Source organism: Anas acuta, chromosome 4 (genome assembly GCF_963932015.1).
Source record: "Anas acuta chromosome 4, bAnaAcu1.1, whole genome shotgun sequence".
NCBI classification, from domain to species: Eukaryota; Metazoa; Chordata; class Aves; order Anseriformes; family Anatidae; genus Anas; species Anas acuta.
In genome coordinates, this window is record NC_088982.1 from 32,963,190 (window position 1) to 32,978,730 (window position 15,541).

At 40.1% G+C, this 15,541-nt stretch overlaps 1 protein-coding gene across 12 annotated transcripts in view; it reads right to left on the reverse strand.

The window, feature by feature from the left end:
* Window positions 1-1,388: 1,388 nt before the first annotated feature.
* The window catches only part of TNIP3 (TNFAIP3 interacting protein 3), a 72,379-nt gene continuing 58,226 nt past the window's right edge, over window positions 1,389-15,541 (reverse strand). For all 12 annotated transcript variants that reach the window (XM_068680634.1, XM_068680632.1, XM_068680636.1 and 9 more), the window contains 2 exons: window positions 12,787-12,847; window positions 1,389-4,994 (listed from right to left, as the gene is read on the reverse strand). In XM_068680634.1, the coding sequence (XP_068536735.1) occupies window positions 4,963-4,994; window positions 12,787-12,847 (93 nt within the window). In that variant the 3' untranslated portion in view covers window positions 1,389-4,962. The remainder of the gene's footprint in view (window positions 4,995-12,786; window positions 12,848-15,541) is intronic.

The window sequence follows — 15,541 nt, forward strand, 5'->3', positions numbered from 1 at the left end:
AATGCTGGGCATGTCATAATCCTAATTCCCCCAAACATGTTGAAATGGAAGTGGACAGAGCGATGACTGGGAAGGAGATTGGAAATATGACACGGAGCTCATGAAGTGCAAGTCTTCAGGTTTGGGGAACCAGAGCCAAAAGCTACTGTGCGTACTGTTATCCACAGCATTCATAACACATTTCCAGTTTTACTATTAATATAATTCATTTCATCTCAGAAGAAAACTTTTTCTTCTGAAATATCCTTACTATAATTCATGAAATTATATATAATAATGCAACACTTTGCATTGCAGAGGATAACACACTAATTCCTCCTGCAGGGATGGAATTCCTTGCCAGAAGACCTAGAAAACTAAGCCCTGAACTTCTCCTAGCAATTATTAAAAAACAAACAAGAATGGCACACCGGAATTTGTAAGACTATTACATGTAAAGAAGGATTTAGAAATCAAACACACGGAGAAGATGGGAAATGGGGTTACAGGAGATATTTAAAGGACGACAGAAATGTTACTGACAGGAAAAAGCTGAAGACTCTGCAATAGCAACAACATCTTATCTTATAGGATGCATAAGCCATGCTCAGGAAGGCAAGAAGAAGGATAAGAAAGTGGGACAGAGAGACTGAAACATAATGTGGGAATTGAAATTAGACGAAGGTTTATTTGGACAAGAAATTGATTCTGTAAAAGATCAAAATCTAATGATTGGATTCAAGGATGAAGATAATGTGAGATTTTGCTTGCAATCTAACCAATCATCCTGACCTGTGACATCTAGCCTTCAGATAGGATAGGATAGGATAGGATAGGATAGGATAGGATATGTGTGTATTTGTGGAACCTTGGCTGCTTTGCCCACAGCATAATCATGAATTCACTTCCTCTTGTATCCAGAATTTCAGAGGCCATTAAAACAATTTCCAAATTTTACTAGCAATTTTTCCTCCCTGAAACAGATGACAGCCTGAGAGTAAGGAGGGGTGCTACTTACTGACATATAAACACTTAACAATGAAATCTTCATATCATGGCACAGAGTATTTATGCATACAAATAGCAAGAAATATCTATAGAGATAGAATGGAATAAGCACTGGCATGACAGTCTCCAATAGCACCTCACCCCTTCAGAAGAAAAAGGCAATTTTCAAACTACATACACTTTGACAAGCACAGCTTTTTAAATACCTGGGAAGTAAAGGAGTGGTATATCAAAACAAAAAGCTTAATGTCCACAAAACAGTAGTGTCACATCTGTTAGCTGCACACACACACACAGAAAAAAAAAAAAAAAAAAAAAAAAAAAAAAAGGAAAGATGGGACAAAAATTCCCCCGAGACCCCAAGCTTTTAAGTACCTCATTTGCATTAATGACTTCATGAGTTCAAACATGTGCTCTTTTTTTAATGTTGGATAATTACTGTTATGGTAATCAAAACGTCATTTAGTGAACCCAGCATATCATGTTGAAAATAAAGATAATATTAGAAGCAGATAATTTAACCTGACATATGAAGACTTGCTCTCATTCATAGAAATGAAAATTTCTCCGCAGCATGTTTAGTACATAACACTGCAAACATGTGGACAAAGTTCAGTTTAGAAGAAACATCTATAGGAACCCATGCCAAAACGTACCTAAAGTGTTCTCGCAGATCTATTATTTAGTAAAATTATTGCTGCTAGATTTCATATCTTGCTGTTCAGAATCCACACCAACTTGTGTCAACACGCGTGCTCCCACCAGAAGCAACAAGGCTTTCTGAGGACTGACTTCAACCAGCAAGGAGATGCCTGGAAGCCCCCATCACCTTAATACACTGCATAATCAGCTTCATTATGGGTCTCTTCCTTATCATACACATCAAAGTTTACATCAATGCCACCTTTTAGACACCTTTAACGTGGCAGTTGAGTCCTGGTAACACAGCAGCCCTAAGATAGGAGTCATGCTCCGGTTACACCAGGCCTGTCCAGCACCGATGGAGAATAAACGTGGGTGGGTCACACCAGCAGTGCTGCTGGATAAACAAAAAGCAGCAGGTGACATGGCAATCTGCATTCATCAGCTGCCCTGTGGGCTACAGTGGGCCGTAAGTCAGAGCCCTACAGTGAAACAGGAATTCTTAGGGCTAGAAAACATCCCTTTGAACTGCTGGCAGGTTTTGACAGAAGATCACTCTGTGCTTGCCTTGTTTCCCCAAGCCACCGTGAGAGAGAGGAAATCAGGGGGTACGACCCCAGGGTGTAGCTCATTACAGATTCAGGTATTCAAATAAGTTTCTGGTCCGTTATTAAAAGAGAGTTACTCTGTGTGAATTGCTCCTTTAGCAATTTGCATAGTAATTCCAGCATTCCCAAACCCTCAGCAGTTCCTACAGAAAAAGAAAGGAAAAAGAAAAGGCCTTTCACAAACATGAGACATGTGCCCTTACTGTAAAATTGCCCCACTCACCACTGATAGGTAAAAACAGTGGAGAAAGCTAAACTGAAAGACTACAATGGCAAAATTGGCAGGTGTTTGGAAAATAAAACATGGAAGAAAGATTGGGGAATGCCAGAAGATCTTTTGAAAGGTGCTGATGCCTGGTTTTGGCAAAGGCATCAGCACCTAGATGCAAGCACTAGAGGATGGAAGAGTGCTTATTACGAGTACTTGAGTTGATTTCTAACTAGAATAACTCACCCCCTCAAACTTGTCTGGGTCACCGAAAAAAGCATATCCTTCAGGGTTGCTTGAGTCTGACATTGCTAATTCAAACAGATGACAGCACCTGCATTTGGGAAACATACATCATTGCAAGAAAATTAAGAGGAAAGAACTGTACAGGCATTTAACGTGCATTTAAAACCATGTGAATGTTCTATCAAATAATACAAGGGATACCTCACACTTAGCATGATTAGGATCTGTGTGAGTCAAGGTTTATAGTCTTGTGCCCAAGCCAGCCAGACATCAAAAGCCTGTGACTAGACCAGGGGGAGGGAAAAAAAAAAAAAAAAAAGGTAGCCCTACTGCAAGCTCTATTTTCTTCCAGTGAATAGCTCACGTTGAATCATCTGCTTGGGCCAGATAATGCCTGCACAAGTTGTAAGATAATGAGCTAAGCTCCCCAAATGGAAGGCGCAAACCTTTGCAGTGCATTGGGAAAACAGCAGAAATGAATGAAATGGGGGTTTGTTGCCTCCCACACCAGCCACACAGAAGCTGGTCTGTTTTGAGAAGGCACGGCGCCTTTGAGCGTGGGGTGCCCTGCCCACAACACTGGTCACCTGCTGGGAGCTGGCATTGAATTGGGTTACATTATAATTGGATTTTCCGAAGGCACTGCATTAGCATTTTCCATGATCTCACCCTTATTAGCCAAATCGCTAATCAGGAGTAGCGCAGTTACCCTGTTTGCTAGTTAAGCAATCTGCTGCTGTAGTGTCTGTAAGCCAACTTGAAATTCTCACAGCGATAAAAACTCCTCTCTGTCTTTCTAACAGTCTTGGGAGTGTGTTCTGTGGCTAATGTTGCAGTCAAACTCCAATTTTCAATAGCTCATGAAAAAGCAATGTCTCTCCAGAGATCAGTTCACTTGGTGCCTTGCTTCCTGATTCCTTACTATAAGATAGGAAAACTTTTCTTTTCTTTGATCAACACAGGCAGAAGTAGCATTGCTGTAAAAATTAACTGCACAAAAATCCTTTCCCATGGACTCTTCCTCACTGTGTCCAAATTCAAATGCTGAACATGTTTAATCCTGTCAGGTTATTATTTTAATGCCTTTGCAAGCTGATGGGAATGGAAATACCTGTTCTAAACACAGAAATGACACGCAATCTAACTGATATCTCTGTCTTTGTACAGCTCAAAAGGCTGTTTGCATGGGAACTTAAAATCAGATGGACTACTTCTGAGTTATCAGGAGCGCACACGGGACACCTCATGAAGCTCATGGCACAAAAGTCTTTTCCTTCCTCCAGGTGGGTCCCAGCAGGTTCAGATACCTGCCTCCGAAAGCCTGAAGGAAAGACACAACCTTATAATTAGGTTATTGGGCAGCATTTGCTGAACAGCCATTCATCATGAATGTCAGAAATGTTTTCACAGTCTATACACATTTAGATTTTGTTTAGAGACCCAGGTTTTATTCTTAGATTGGAGGTTACACAACAATGTTTGAATGCATTACAGTGGGATTCTTTATCAGAATTGTTTGGAAATAAAAAGCTGTTTTTACTGAGACATTAAACCCATGAAATTATCATTACCAAAACTGGACTGACTCAAATAAGTACACAGCAGAAAAAAAATGAAAACAAAAACAAAACAAAACAAACAAAAAAAAACAACGTGACTGTTTTCCATACAGTTTTTGAGCCAAATCAACAGGAGAGCTGGCCTGGAGTCAGAGTAGAAATATATGTAGGTACATTGTACCTGGCCTAGCATCAGTGGTACCCCAATCACAATTACACAAATGTGTTAAAACAGCGAAACTCATTTCCTTTTTACCACACAACCAGGGAAAATAGTACATAATTCAGGATGGTACATCAAGAAATCATTCCCAAGAATCAAATAAAAACAACTATAATTCTCAAACACAAAATATCACAACACTATTGGGCTGGAAACTCTTGAATTCAAACCAGATGCGACTGCCTTCCAAATCCCCAGCAATAGCTGCATCTCTTAACATAAGGCTTTTTAACAGATTCTCATAGCCAGCACAAACAGCATCTTCAGAACAAAGGGCAGTAACGCTTCCAGCAGAGTTTAACTAGATCCTGAGGATCACCAGCATGAATGATCTGCTTTCCTATTGTCCTTGCAGGCATTTCACCAGGCATAAATAACATGTACCAAAGAGATAAGGAGCTAGGGGCAAAAACACAGAACAATACAGAATAATGAAGTTGCACGACGCGCTTGCAGACTTTGGTCTATGCTTCTCCAGGTCAGAGGATGTCAGCGATGGGCTCCTTTCTCTGAGGATGAATCTGCAAAAGTAAATGAATACAAAAGGTTTTGAAATTAAGAAATACAACCCATTTATGATTAATTTCCCTCTATTTTCTCTCTCTTCCTCCTCTCTTGGAGCCAATACTGCATATCCTTAAAGCCTGTCATCAGCCCAACAGAAATGGCAGTAAGTATGAAGCAGCAAGAGTGCAAGGACATCCTACAATGCACTGGTAGTCTCTGACTCTTAACTTCGATCTAGTCCTGAAGATTCTTGATACAGAGCAAACAGTAGAGTCCAATCATAACATACAGCCCCCAGGTAAAACATTTCTAGACCTCCAGAAAGAACAGCTGACATTCAGCCGTGCTCATTAGGAATGCATTAGCAGTAGGTGTACCCAGGAGAGTTACATTAAGTATGACAGAGGGAAGAACTAAGCAGTACTACAACTGTTAAGTAGGTGTCTGTGGTTCAGATACGTGTTTGATAGTAGCTCACTCAAACTAGGAAAACAAAATATGGTTGAAGAAAGGAAATACACTAGCGCACACACCAGCACTCACAGTACTTCACTTACAAGAGAAACATTAGGAGTGAAATACTTCCAGCGGGGACCTGAATTTGCCTGGGAGAATTGCTCTGCAGCTACTACACAGTAACCCCATCCTTCACATCTGAACACACAGGGCTGACAATACCCAAATGTATAGGAAAGAAAACTTGATCCAAAAGGTCCACATTAACAAGCTGCAGTACTATGTGAATCGGTGATTTTGGTTACATTTTTCCTTACTGATAGTTTCAGAGCTAAAATTCATGTTATCTGTTCACAAAAGCCAGGAAGAGCAACAATTAGGAGACTGGTTATTTGTGCATCATTAAGGTATACATGGATAAAAGCTTCACACCAAATGTCAGAATTCATGTAACAATATATTTTTTGAACAAAAACAAAAGGACTGGGATATTCATACATTGAAGGCAGAAATACAGCGGGATGTCCTTTAATTATTACTATGATCCAACACAGAGTTCTCATGAGCAGAAAGTCTCTCTCCCCCTGAGACAACATTTTGTGGTACCCAGCAGGTGTCAGAGCCCAGAGCGCTTCACACTTAGAACACAGTTCTGTGTGTTTTAAACAAAGTAAGATCTAGATAAATCTTGGTAAGTTGTTTGACAGAAATAAAATGATTAAATCATGCTGCTGCTAAGATTATATATCCTGTTCCTCCTCACGAGATGCTTCTGCCTGAAAAGTAAAAAGTCTCTGATCTCTATGTGAAGTTGACTTTTTTAAAGCAATACTATTTTTTATTTTAAGGAACTTCTCATGTTACTGGGGTTAAAAATTATATGCATACAGAGCAGCATTTCTTTAAACTGCACTAGCAAAAATCAAGTTGTATCCGTAGAAATCCTGGAAATAATCACATATGCATTCCCAGTGGGATGGCAAGCTACTAATTAAATATCTGTCCTGACTAGTTGGGAGCAGATATTTCCTAATGTAATGTATGCACTGAAGATGGGCTAAATACCAAAAATGTTTAGGGTTTGGGTTTTTTTCTTCCAGGAAAATTAAGATGTCAGTTATTTTTTTTCTGTTTGGTTTTCATTGAAGATCTCCACAAATTATTTTCCAGTTTTACATTTTCCCCTCCCTACAGATGTCATTATTTTCAGTGGAAAACCCCACACTTCCCCCTCTTCTTCCAATTAGCTGTAATTATAACAACATTAGCCACAAAGTAGGTACCTTGAGGGCAAAAATCTGGAAAGCAGCAGAGCGTGGAAGGGAACAAGAGATGATATTATAATGAAAGTGGACACATCGTGCTGCTTCATATGCTCATCTGGGCATCCCCAGGGCTTTGCAGGTTGATTTCTGCTTTTCCTAGGCACGCCAAGATGAGGTGGTGACCAGCTGCTCTTGCCTGTCCCATCACCTCCAGAACTATCCCTTGAACCGAGAGGTAGGAGAAGCGCTGTGTTTTGGCTTCTCCCTATGCCTGGCATAGCTGGATCCAAAACTAAAATGTACAGTTCAGGAGAAAGAAATACAGTAGTTGTACCAAATGTTTGGAAAGGGGTAACTGGGGTTCTTAAACACGTGTACTGAGACTCTTTTTGCCAAGAAAACAAATACGGTAGGATTAATTTTGGAAGTAAAAAAGACATGACATGCCAGTAGTTGCAGCATGTAAAAGGGTTCTTCCTCTGAGTAGGCTTTCTGCAATAAACCTCTTTTCCAGAGAATTTTCATTAAAAAAATGGGTTCAGGGAAAATCTCCAAAATCAATTTTTTTTCCAACTGTCTTTTCAATTTTGTGCAGTCGGATAAGGAAGTCAACACTGCTTGCCAAATAAAGTGACATTAAGTACACTTGCTGGAATTCTTTCTGCCTTGTTCCTTAAAAAGGAAAAGAAAAAAAAAAGAGAGGAAACTAGCTCCAGCAATGCTGAGTGACAAAGCACAGAGAGATTTAGGAGCAAATGTCCCTCCAAAGGCAGTGCAGCTGGCAGAACAAGGCTAAGCTGGAAGGATTTGAGCTCATTTTAGGAGAAGGCTTTCCACAAAGCAAAGTACCTGGGGAGGGACCGGCCCAGAGGCAGGCAGAAAAGTTAACCTCTCCGAAATACATCTCCGGTGCAATGAGACATCTCTCCTCTTCCTTAATCTCTACCCACCTCCCGCAGCTTCCCATTACACACTGCCCCTCTCTTTGTTGTGGCCTCCAAGCAAACACCTTTGCAGTTTTGGAAGCTGGGTGATCTCTCCTCACCTGGCCCCACAGACCAGCAGTGGCCCCCCAAGAACTCCCCAGCCTCGCCTGCAGAGCGTGGCTGGACACAACGTGGTCCTGCCCATCCCTTCTCTTCACCTACTTCAGCTGGACTATTTCATGTTTGTGAAGACAGGGAGAAGAAACGTTTATGCCCACAGACAGACATGCTGAGCTCTGGTATGAGTTATCAGAGTTTTCCAGCAGTTTAACAAGAGATGCAACACAAAACTTGCTGATGCAAACAGGAAGAACAAGCTAGTAAAATCAGATTAATAAACTTGAATACAGCCCACACTCTCCTCCTTGCAACCACCTGTTGAATATTTCTGGATTCAATCTGAACCTCAGTGGTGGAGAACTGACCTCTTGACAAGACAGCCCCATGGAAGAGTGGGAGGAGAGGAACCAGGTCAAGCCCTCACCTCCCTGCGGCCACACAGAGAGCATGCAGCTGCATCCCATAGCCTGGCATGAAAACCACTCCAGCCCGTGGGCATGCCTTTAGTACCTACTTCGTGGAACACATCCCCTCACTGAACACATAATCAAAACCAAAAACCTTTTCTCGATCTTTTTGGAAATTATATATCACGCGGTTAGTAAATCCTCACTGTCCCATGCAACCCCTAGCAGGTCAAAGCATCTCCAAGCTCCCGAGTTTACCAGTGCACTGTTTAACTCATGAAGCCCATCAAAATTGTTTCTAAGGTCCCAAAGCCACTATGGTCTGAATGGTTCTTTGTTAATATTTAAGTAAACTCCCTACAGCCAGAGATGTGTTTTTACAGAGGTCAATACAAAGTATCCCAAAGATTATTACAGCAGCACAGATCTCTCTACCTTTGCTGCGAGGATTTGTGATAGAGCCATTTTGTGGCAGCCACAATACAAATATTTCTGATCCACTAGACAGGCAGCTTTTAGAGACCAAAGCCAAACTAAACCACCTTTTTTGTTGTTGTTTTGTTGGTTGACTTGTGTATTTTGTTGTTGTTTGTGTTTATAGAGAAATACAATTATTATCAGTCAGGAAAGTTATTAAACCATTCTTACTGGACAGGACCACTTTCTTCTTATCTTACATACACAATTCATACCCCTCACTGATGCTCAAAAACATTTTATTTTTTTCTGGAATTCTCTCTTGCAAGACAATTTGTCCCAGGAAGCTCTTCCTCCTGTTTCTGACTTTCCTACAAGAAGTCTCATTTCTTTCAGGTCAGCAAAGCAAGAACAGTTCAATTATAGTTTACCTCGTTTGGGCTTCCTCCTCCTATTCTGTATCATAATTTCCCCTTAAATTCTGAGGTCCTGAGTCTGCCCTTCTACTCTCCCTTTCTCAGATGGGATTACAAATTTTAGTTATTTGTCTCTAAAGATTTCTATTTTCCCTGATTCATTTCCTCATCCAGGAGATTCACATATGTTGTCTCTTGCTACTTTTAGAGTTCTTTACAGCCACAGTTACCAGAGTTGGAAATGTTCATTGCTTCATTGCTTTGTCCTTTGAGACTGACTATAAGTTTCTTTGGGGTAGCATTAACTTCTATTAAAGAAGGTATTTCAAAAATAACTGTGAGGAACCATGGACAAATAAAAAAAAAATGGATTAAGTAATTTAAATTGTGACTACTGAATCAAAAATATAAACAAAGACCAAATATAATCCACAGTAGCTACTTCTGAACCACAATGTCTACAAAGATTAGGGTATTTTATTTATTTTTACTTATTTAGGTGTATGGATAAGTACAAAATATAAGTAAATACAGTCATAAATGCATACCAAGATTACTAGCTGTGTCACCTCCACATGCGTGCACACACTGACCATCACACTGTCATGTGCTATGTGAACAAAGACAGGGGTAAGATGCTCGAGCATGTTGTTATATGAGCCTCTGAATTGAATTCAAGGGCATGCTGACATGATTTCAAGGCTGAGGACTGGTCTGCCAAGCCATGGCACCTGCTTCTGGGAATAACTACCTTTCTCTATAGGGTAACTTCATTGTACTGTAAGGGCTATGGACCCTTCTTTTCACCCAGACTAAATCCCTAAATGTCCCATAGACACTTAGCTGCAAAATGCAGAGAGAGATGACTTCACTTGCAAGAAGCAGGTGAAGGTGCTTAGAGCAGGTCCTAAGTGCATTAGCCAAAGAAGCAAGGCACGTCACTGAACCTCACTTAGCTGACACATTTCTGAAAGAGGGAGCTGACGCAGCCCTGCTTAGTGATGTTCACTGCTTCAGACTCTAAACAGACAGGTTGCTGTTGTTTTGTCTTTTTTTTGTTTGTTTGTTTTGCATAAAGCCATATTTCATAGATCAGCAGTAGAACATTAAAATTGTAACTAAATTAAAATCACTAAGATACATTCGTCAACATTCATCACACGATCTTCGCAAACTTCACTTACACCTGTAAAAATTCCCCACACCAATGTTAGCATAACATAATCACAATACCACCACGGATGGACAATTTACACACACTCCACCTCTCGTCTCTTCACCACATTAAAACAACACAAATTTGCCACGATTATTACACCCTCTGACAATGCTTCGCTTTGGTTCCACTTTGACCATAAAGCTAAACCACAAGGATTTCATTTAGATAATTACGATATCTTACTACAGCGGAACAAACACCTCTTGTTCATTCTCGTTTTGGAGAGGCTTAGTGGGAAAAGGGTAGAACATTGAGGCCTGCGGTTTTTGGTTATTGTTGTTTTGCCCTTTTCCTCTCCTCCTTCCTGTATTTTGATGAAATCATTTCCAGGCTAATTAGAAGGTTTCATACTGAAAGTGCCAGATCCAAACTACCACAGCACTGTGAACGTTCAATGCCACAGACAACACCGCTCCTCAGGCCTGTCTGTAAGCGATTCTCTGTCAACCAACAAAACTTAGATGTGTGAGGAAAATAACAGGTGTAGAAACCTTGGAAAACAGGGGATTGGAGGGAGAGCAAATAGTAGGAAAGCTCTGTGGTGATTTTTATTATTTTTTTTTTTAATACATTTCAGTAATTATTCTTTCCCTATATCTATGGAAATAGATGTGATCTTTACAAGTAGAAACTTTACAAGGAGAGATGCAACAGCCCTTTAAGAAAGCCTACTCTGAACAGGGCAGCAGCTAAGAAAAGTGCTGTCAGGAATGCTGCCACACATGCTCATTTTAAACTCACCCTTGCAATTTGCATTAGTCCAAAACAGAACAAAGAAATTGGAACAACGTTAAGAATACTTTCTTCATGTATTCCTGGAGTTTGTCTTTAAAACCTTTCTTAAAACAAATGACTTGAATATAGACTTAACATAGGTGACTACAATATATAAATCCTGGCTAGTGCATTTTAAATGATTGTAGAAGGTGGACTTCTCCATGATCAACAGCTAATAAAAAAATCTCTATTATCAAAAATAAAAAGAGTAAAAGCCTGGAAGACATATAGGCGTACCCTATGCTATACACAACATGATGATGGTACTTGCTGAGGATTCCTTTTGATGGTCACTAAAAGAGAAAGGGAAGAAAAAAGTCTGAGTTTCCTAAACGTTCTTCCACTGAGGAAGAGGTATTAGGATGTTCTGGACAAACAACGGTAATAGAAAGACAAAGCATGGATTTAAAAACACTTTTTTTTTTTTTCAGGGAGACAGAAGTCAAATCATGACAATCAAGCAGTGTGAAAGAATTCTCTTTTCTTCATATTCCATACGCGTACTGCCCTGGACCACAGCTGCAGTTGGTGGCTGGAGTTGTTTCATACACTGGTATAAACATCCTCTCAGTATCCTCTGGTGCAATAAATCACTCTGAGTTTAAGTGGGAGGAACTACAGAATTAATCTCCTGGCCTCTCTTGCAGTCACAGCTCTACTTTCCCTACAACCACATCAGAACCCTCCAAGCAGTTGCCATGTATCTATGGGAAGCTCATCCTCCATTTTGGCAAGCTACGTTCCCACCCTACCCTCTCTTCCCTGCAAATGTAGAGGACAACAAACAATGGAAGAGTTCCTCTGTAGCCATCTTCTTCTAGTTACAGCACAGCTTTTGGTGAGGACTCCCTCCCACCCCATGTGGTGTCCACTTGCACCGTGACATGGCACCCAGATGGAGCACACATGCTCCCACAGCACACGAGTGAACATTGCTGATCCCTGTGCGCTGCACAGGATGATGCACTATTCATCTGAGATGGTGTCACTACAAATGAGCCACGAGACATAAGAACAGAGCAAAACACAGAACCTTAGGTGCCATGATCTTTGACTACTTTTGAGAAAAAAGGGGTGGCTTTGGGAAATTTCTGAAGACAACATGAAGGGACAGATTCCCACCCAGAATAACATCCCTTTATCTTTGTGCTCTCTGGCATCTGTCTTTTGACCAGTCTGACCCAAGTACTTTAAAACACCAAGGAATTTAGCATGATTTCAAATCCGGGTACAAATACTAAATGCTCTTCCTGGTTTCCAGCAGATAGCTTACACCGACACTTCAGCAAGAAATTAATTTTGTCCATTTAAACAGTCATTTTCAGACCTGGCACCATGAACTACCAAGGCAGATCTAGAACAGCAACAGGCATTTTGCCTTTAAAGTGAAATGACATCCTAAAACCTGCACTTTGTTACCAAGGGCTTCTAAAACCTGCTCCACCCCAGCCCCCAGGTTCAGCCCATCATTAAATTTAGTCTTAGAGCAACAGAAGCTCTAAGGAAAACTCTAAGGATATCTATTCTTTAGGACTCTTACTAGGCAGTTAATGAGGTAAATGTACGATCCTTTAATGTGCAACAGAGATAATTTACAAATTGCAATGAAGCTGAAAGCTCTAACGCAGATTGTATTACATTAGAAACCTCACCTGTGTTGCACATACACCAGCCTCAGCTCTCTGAGGCAAAGCTGTCACGTAAGCCCTCAACAGATAAATAGGCAAGTTTACTATATAACCCTCAAAGGCCCTTATTTTAAAAAACACATTTAAAATATGCTCTGTACAGCTGTTGTCTTACCATTTGCCTTGTGCTGCACATCTGGCGGAAACTGGTCAGGAACATACCACTGATAGTCTGGCTGCACAGAACAATAAAACATTATTACAGCAATATAGACTTCATAGACACTTCAAACAAAGGAATAGTGGCATGTTAAAAACATAATTGTGCTGCGAAACTTTTTCTTAGTCATGCAAAAGTAGTTTACAAAAAATTTATATTTAGCTTTATGTTTCCACTGATTGAGTCTTTTCAGCTTGCTTCCTTTTTTGTAACATGGTTTAAATGCTGAACTGATTTAAAATATTGGTGTAAGCCTTTCTAGATCCCCCAAATCAAAACAAACATTAACAGAAACAAATCAGGTTTTAAAAGGGCTTTGTAGTACACTACTGCTAAAACAGACTAGAAAATAATAGCAGAAATCACATTTTTAACTGGCTCTATCTTCTATATTTAGGAAACTCAGAGATATCTGGCACACACACCGACCTAACAGGTAAAGCTGTTCCAGTTTCAGTATGGGTAAACACAGTTTTTTGCATGATAGGAATACCCTTTGAGTCAAGTTCTTTCCCTTCTCCCTTTCCACAAATTAGCATTTGTGTTGCAATTACATTAGCTGTTATCAAATAACTTATTGAAAATATTGTGGGATGGAAAGGTTCCCCATCTTTCTTCTAAGAGGATGTATTGGGAAGGTGATGTCCATGCAGGCATAGTTTCATCCAGGGAAATCCTTTATAGCAAGCAACAGCAAGGAAGAAAGAAATATTGCAATACAGTTTATACGCTGTGGTAAGTAAGTAGCACATTGCCACTAAATAAACAATTTTGGGACCAGACATTTCAGTTGAAGCTCTATTAAACCATCAATTTGGTTTGAGTACATGCAAGCTCATCAAATTCCAGGTAATTACTGCTTCAAATTAGTTAAACTGGGAAAATGATTCTTGTTTTGCAGAAATTGCTCTTGACAAAACCCTGAGTAGTCCCAAGGAGACTCTTACACACTTCAGCTTGTAGGGAAGAAATTTCATTGACTTCTAAAGAAGTTCTGCCTAAATTAAGGCAGTAGGATGAAGCTGTAGATATAGAAAACAGATTTAACTTTTATGTATGCTGTCATTTGCAGTTACGTTGCAGTAATTGCTATCCTACACCGTTAGGATAAAGGAACTATCCTATCTTCACTTAAATAATAATGTCCACATGAATTACTAACTAATTCTGTGTTTGTGGGCAAACAAAACACACTTTGATACAAAGCCAGACTGTGCTTTGCTTTATGCAGTTTTTCCACTGATGGCTTAAAATATACTTATTTGCATTGCTCTTCTGAGTTTCTATTGAATTTTCTGTTCTCTGATCCACTCTTTCATACATACACAATGCAAAGCTGAATGAATTTCAGAGACAAGAGATGTATTTCATGTCAGACTAAACAAAAACGCTTCTACTGACAATGTAAAAGGAACGAAAAGGTGCAAGATATAAAAAGATTGAAAAAGCAAAAGCACAGACTAAACACACAGGATTACGTATGTTAACTCAGGACACTCATTAAATTCTAACACCTTTCTTCATTGCTAACAAATTGCTCAGGGAGTTATCAAAAGCTCAGAGCAGCAACACTGCACTCTCACAGGCGAAGAATTTCAAAGAAAACTCAGAATGAAACTGGGAGTTACAAAGCAACCAGTCAAACTGCCCCCAGTGCTCCAGCAGGAATGGCGAAGTTGTAAACCCAGTGATCCCTTGCAGAATTAGAAACCCAGATGATGAAAGTTCAGGGAGAAGAGCCAAAATAATCTGGGACAGAGTCCAAATTGCAGCGAAAAACATTCTGCGATACTTCCAACTCTGATAAACAAGCAGATAAGCACACTCCTGGACTATAGAAATGATTCGTTTGACCACAGCTTTTCAAATGGATTTCTGCAGTCGGAAAGCCTTATACGTGTCTTGCAGAAACTAAGCTGTAATTTCCCAAATAATGAACATCTTTTGATAGGCAACAGCTTTATAGGCAGAAATGACATTCACCATGTTTAAATTTATTCTCACTGGTTTTGAACAAGCACAGCCTACTTGTTAGATAACCAACAGCATTTCAAAAATGTCAGTATTTTTCCTGAAACAGATAACTCATCCTGACATAACCTGCCCTAAGGCAAAGGGTTCCTCTTCATGCCAAGGAAGAAAGGACCTTGTCATGTGCCAGGAAAAAATTAAAATTTCCCACTGTGTTAGCCATGCTCAGATGTAACTTCCACTTATCCTCTTTTTTTTTTTTTTTTTTTTTCTTCCAACACACGGGCTTGCTTGGGAAAATTGCATTCCTAAAGCATTCAGCCTGAGTGCCTCACCCTCAGTAAACCTCACTCCTCACATAATCCCATTTCACATCAGAGTACCAGAAGGAAGATACTACTCAACACAAGCAACTCAATCTGGGGCTTCACCCTTAGAGTTGAACAGCAGCGCTGTGCACCCTGCCACAAGCTTGTCAGCATGTGGGAATGTACGGGGAACGTGTGTTTGTGCAGCCTGCCTACAGGGGTACTGCCTGGTGGTAGGACAGTTGTATTATCCGTGAATACAGAAATCGTAAATGAAGCATTAAAGTCATTTTCCAATAATAGAGCCAGAGACACAAATACTCAGGGTAGGACACGGAAATAAGACATTAGTCAACAGGCTTTCTTCAGCTGCATAGAGGGAAGAGAACAGAATAATGTCAACTGCAACTAGATACCCAATTGTGTCACTG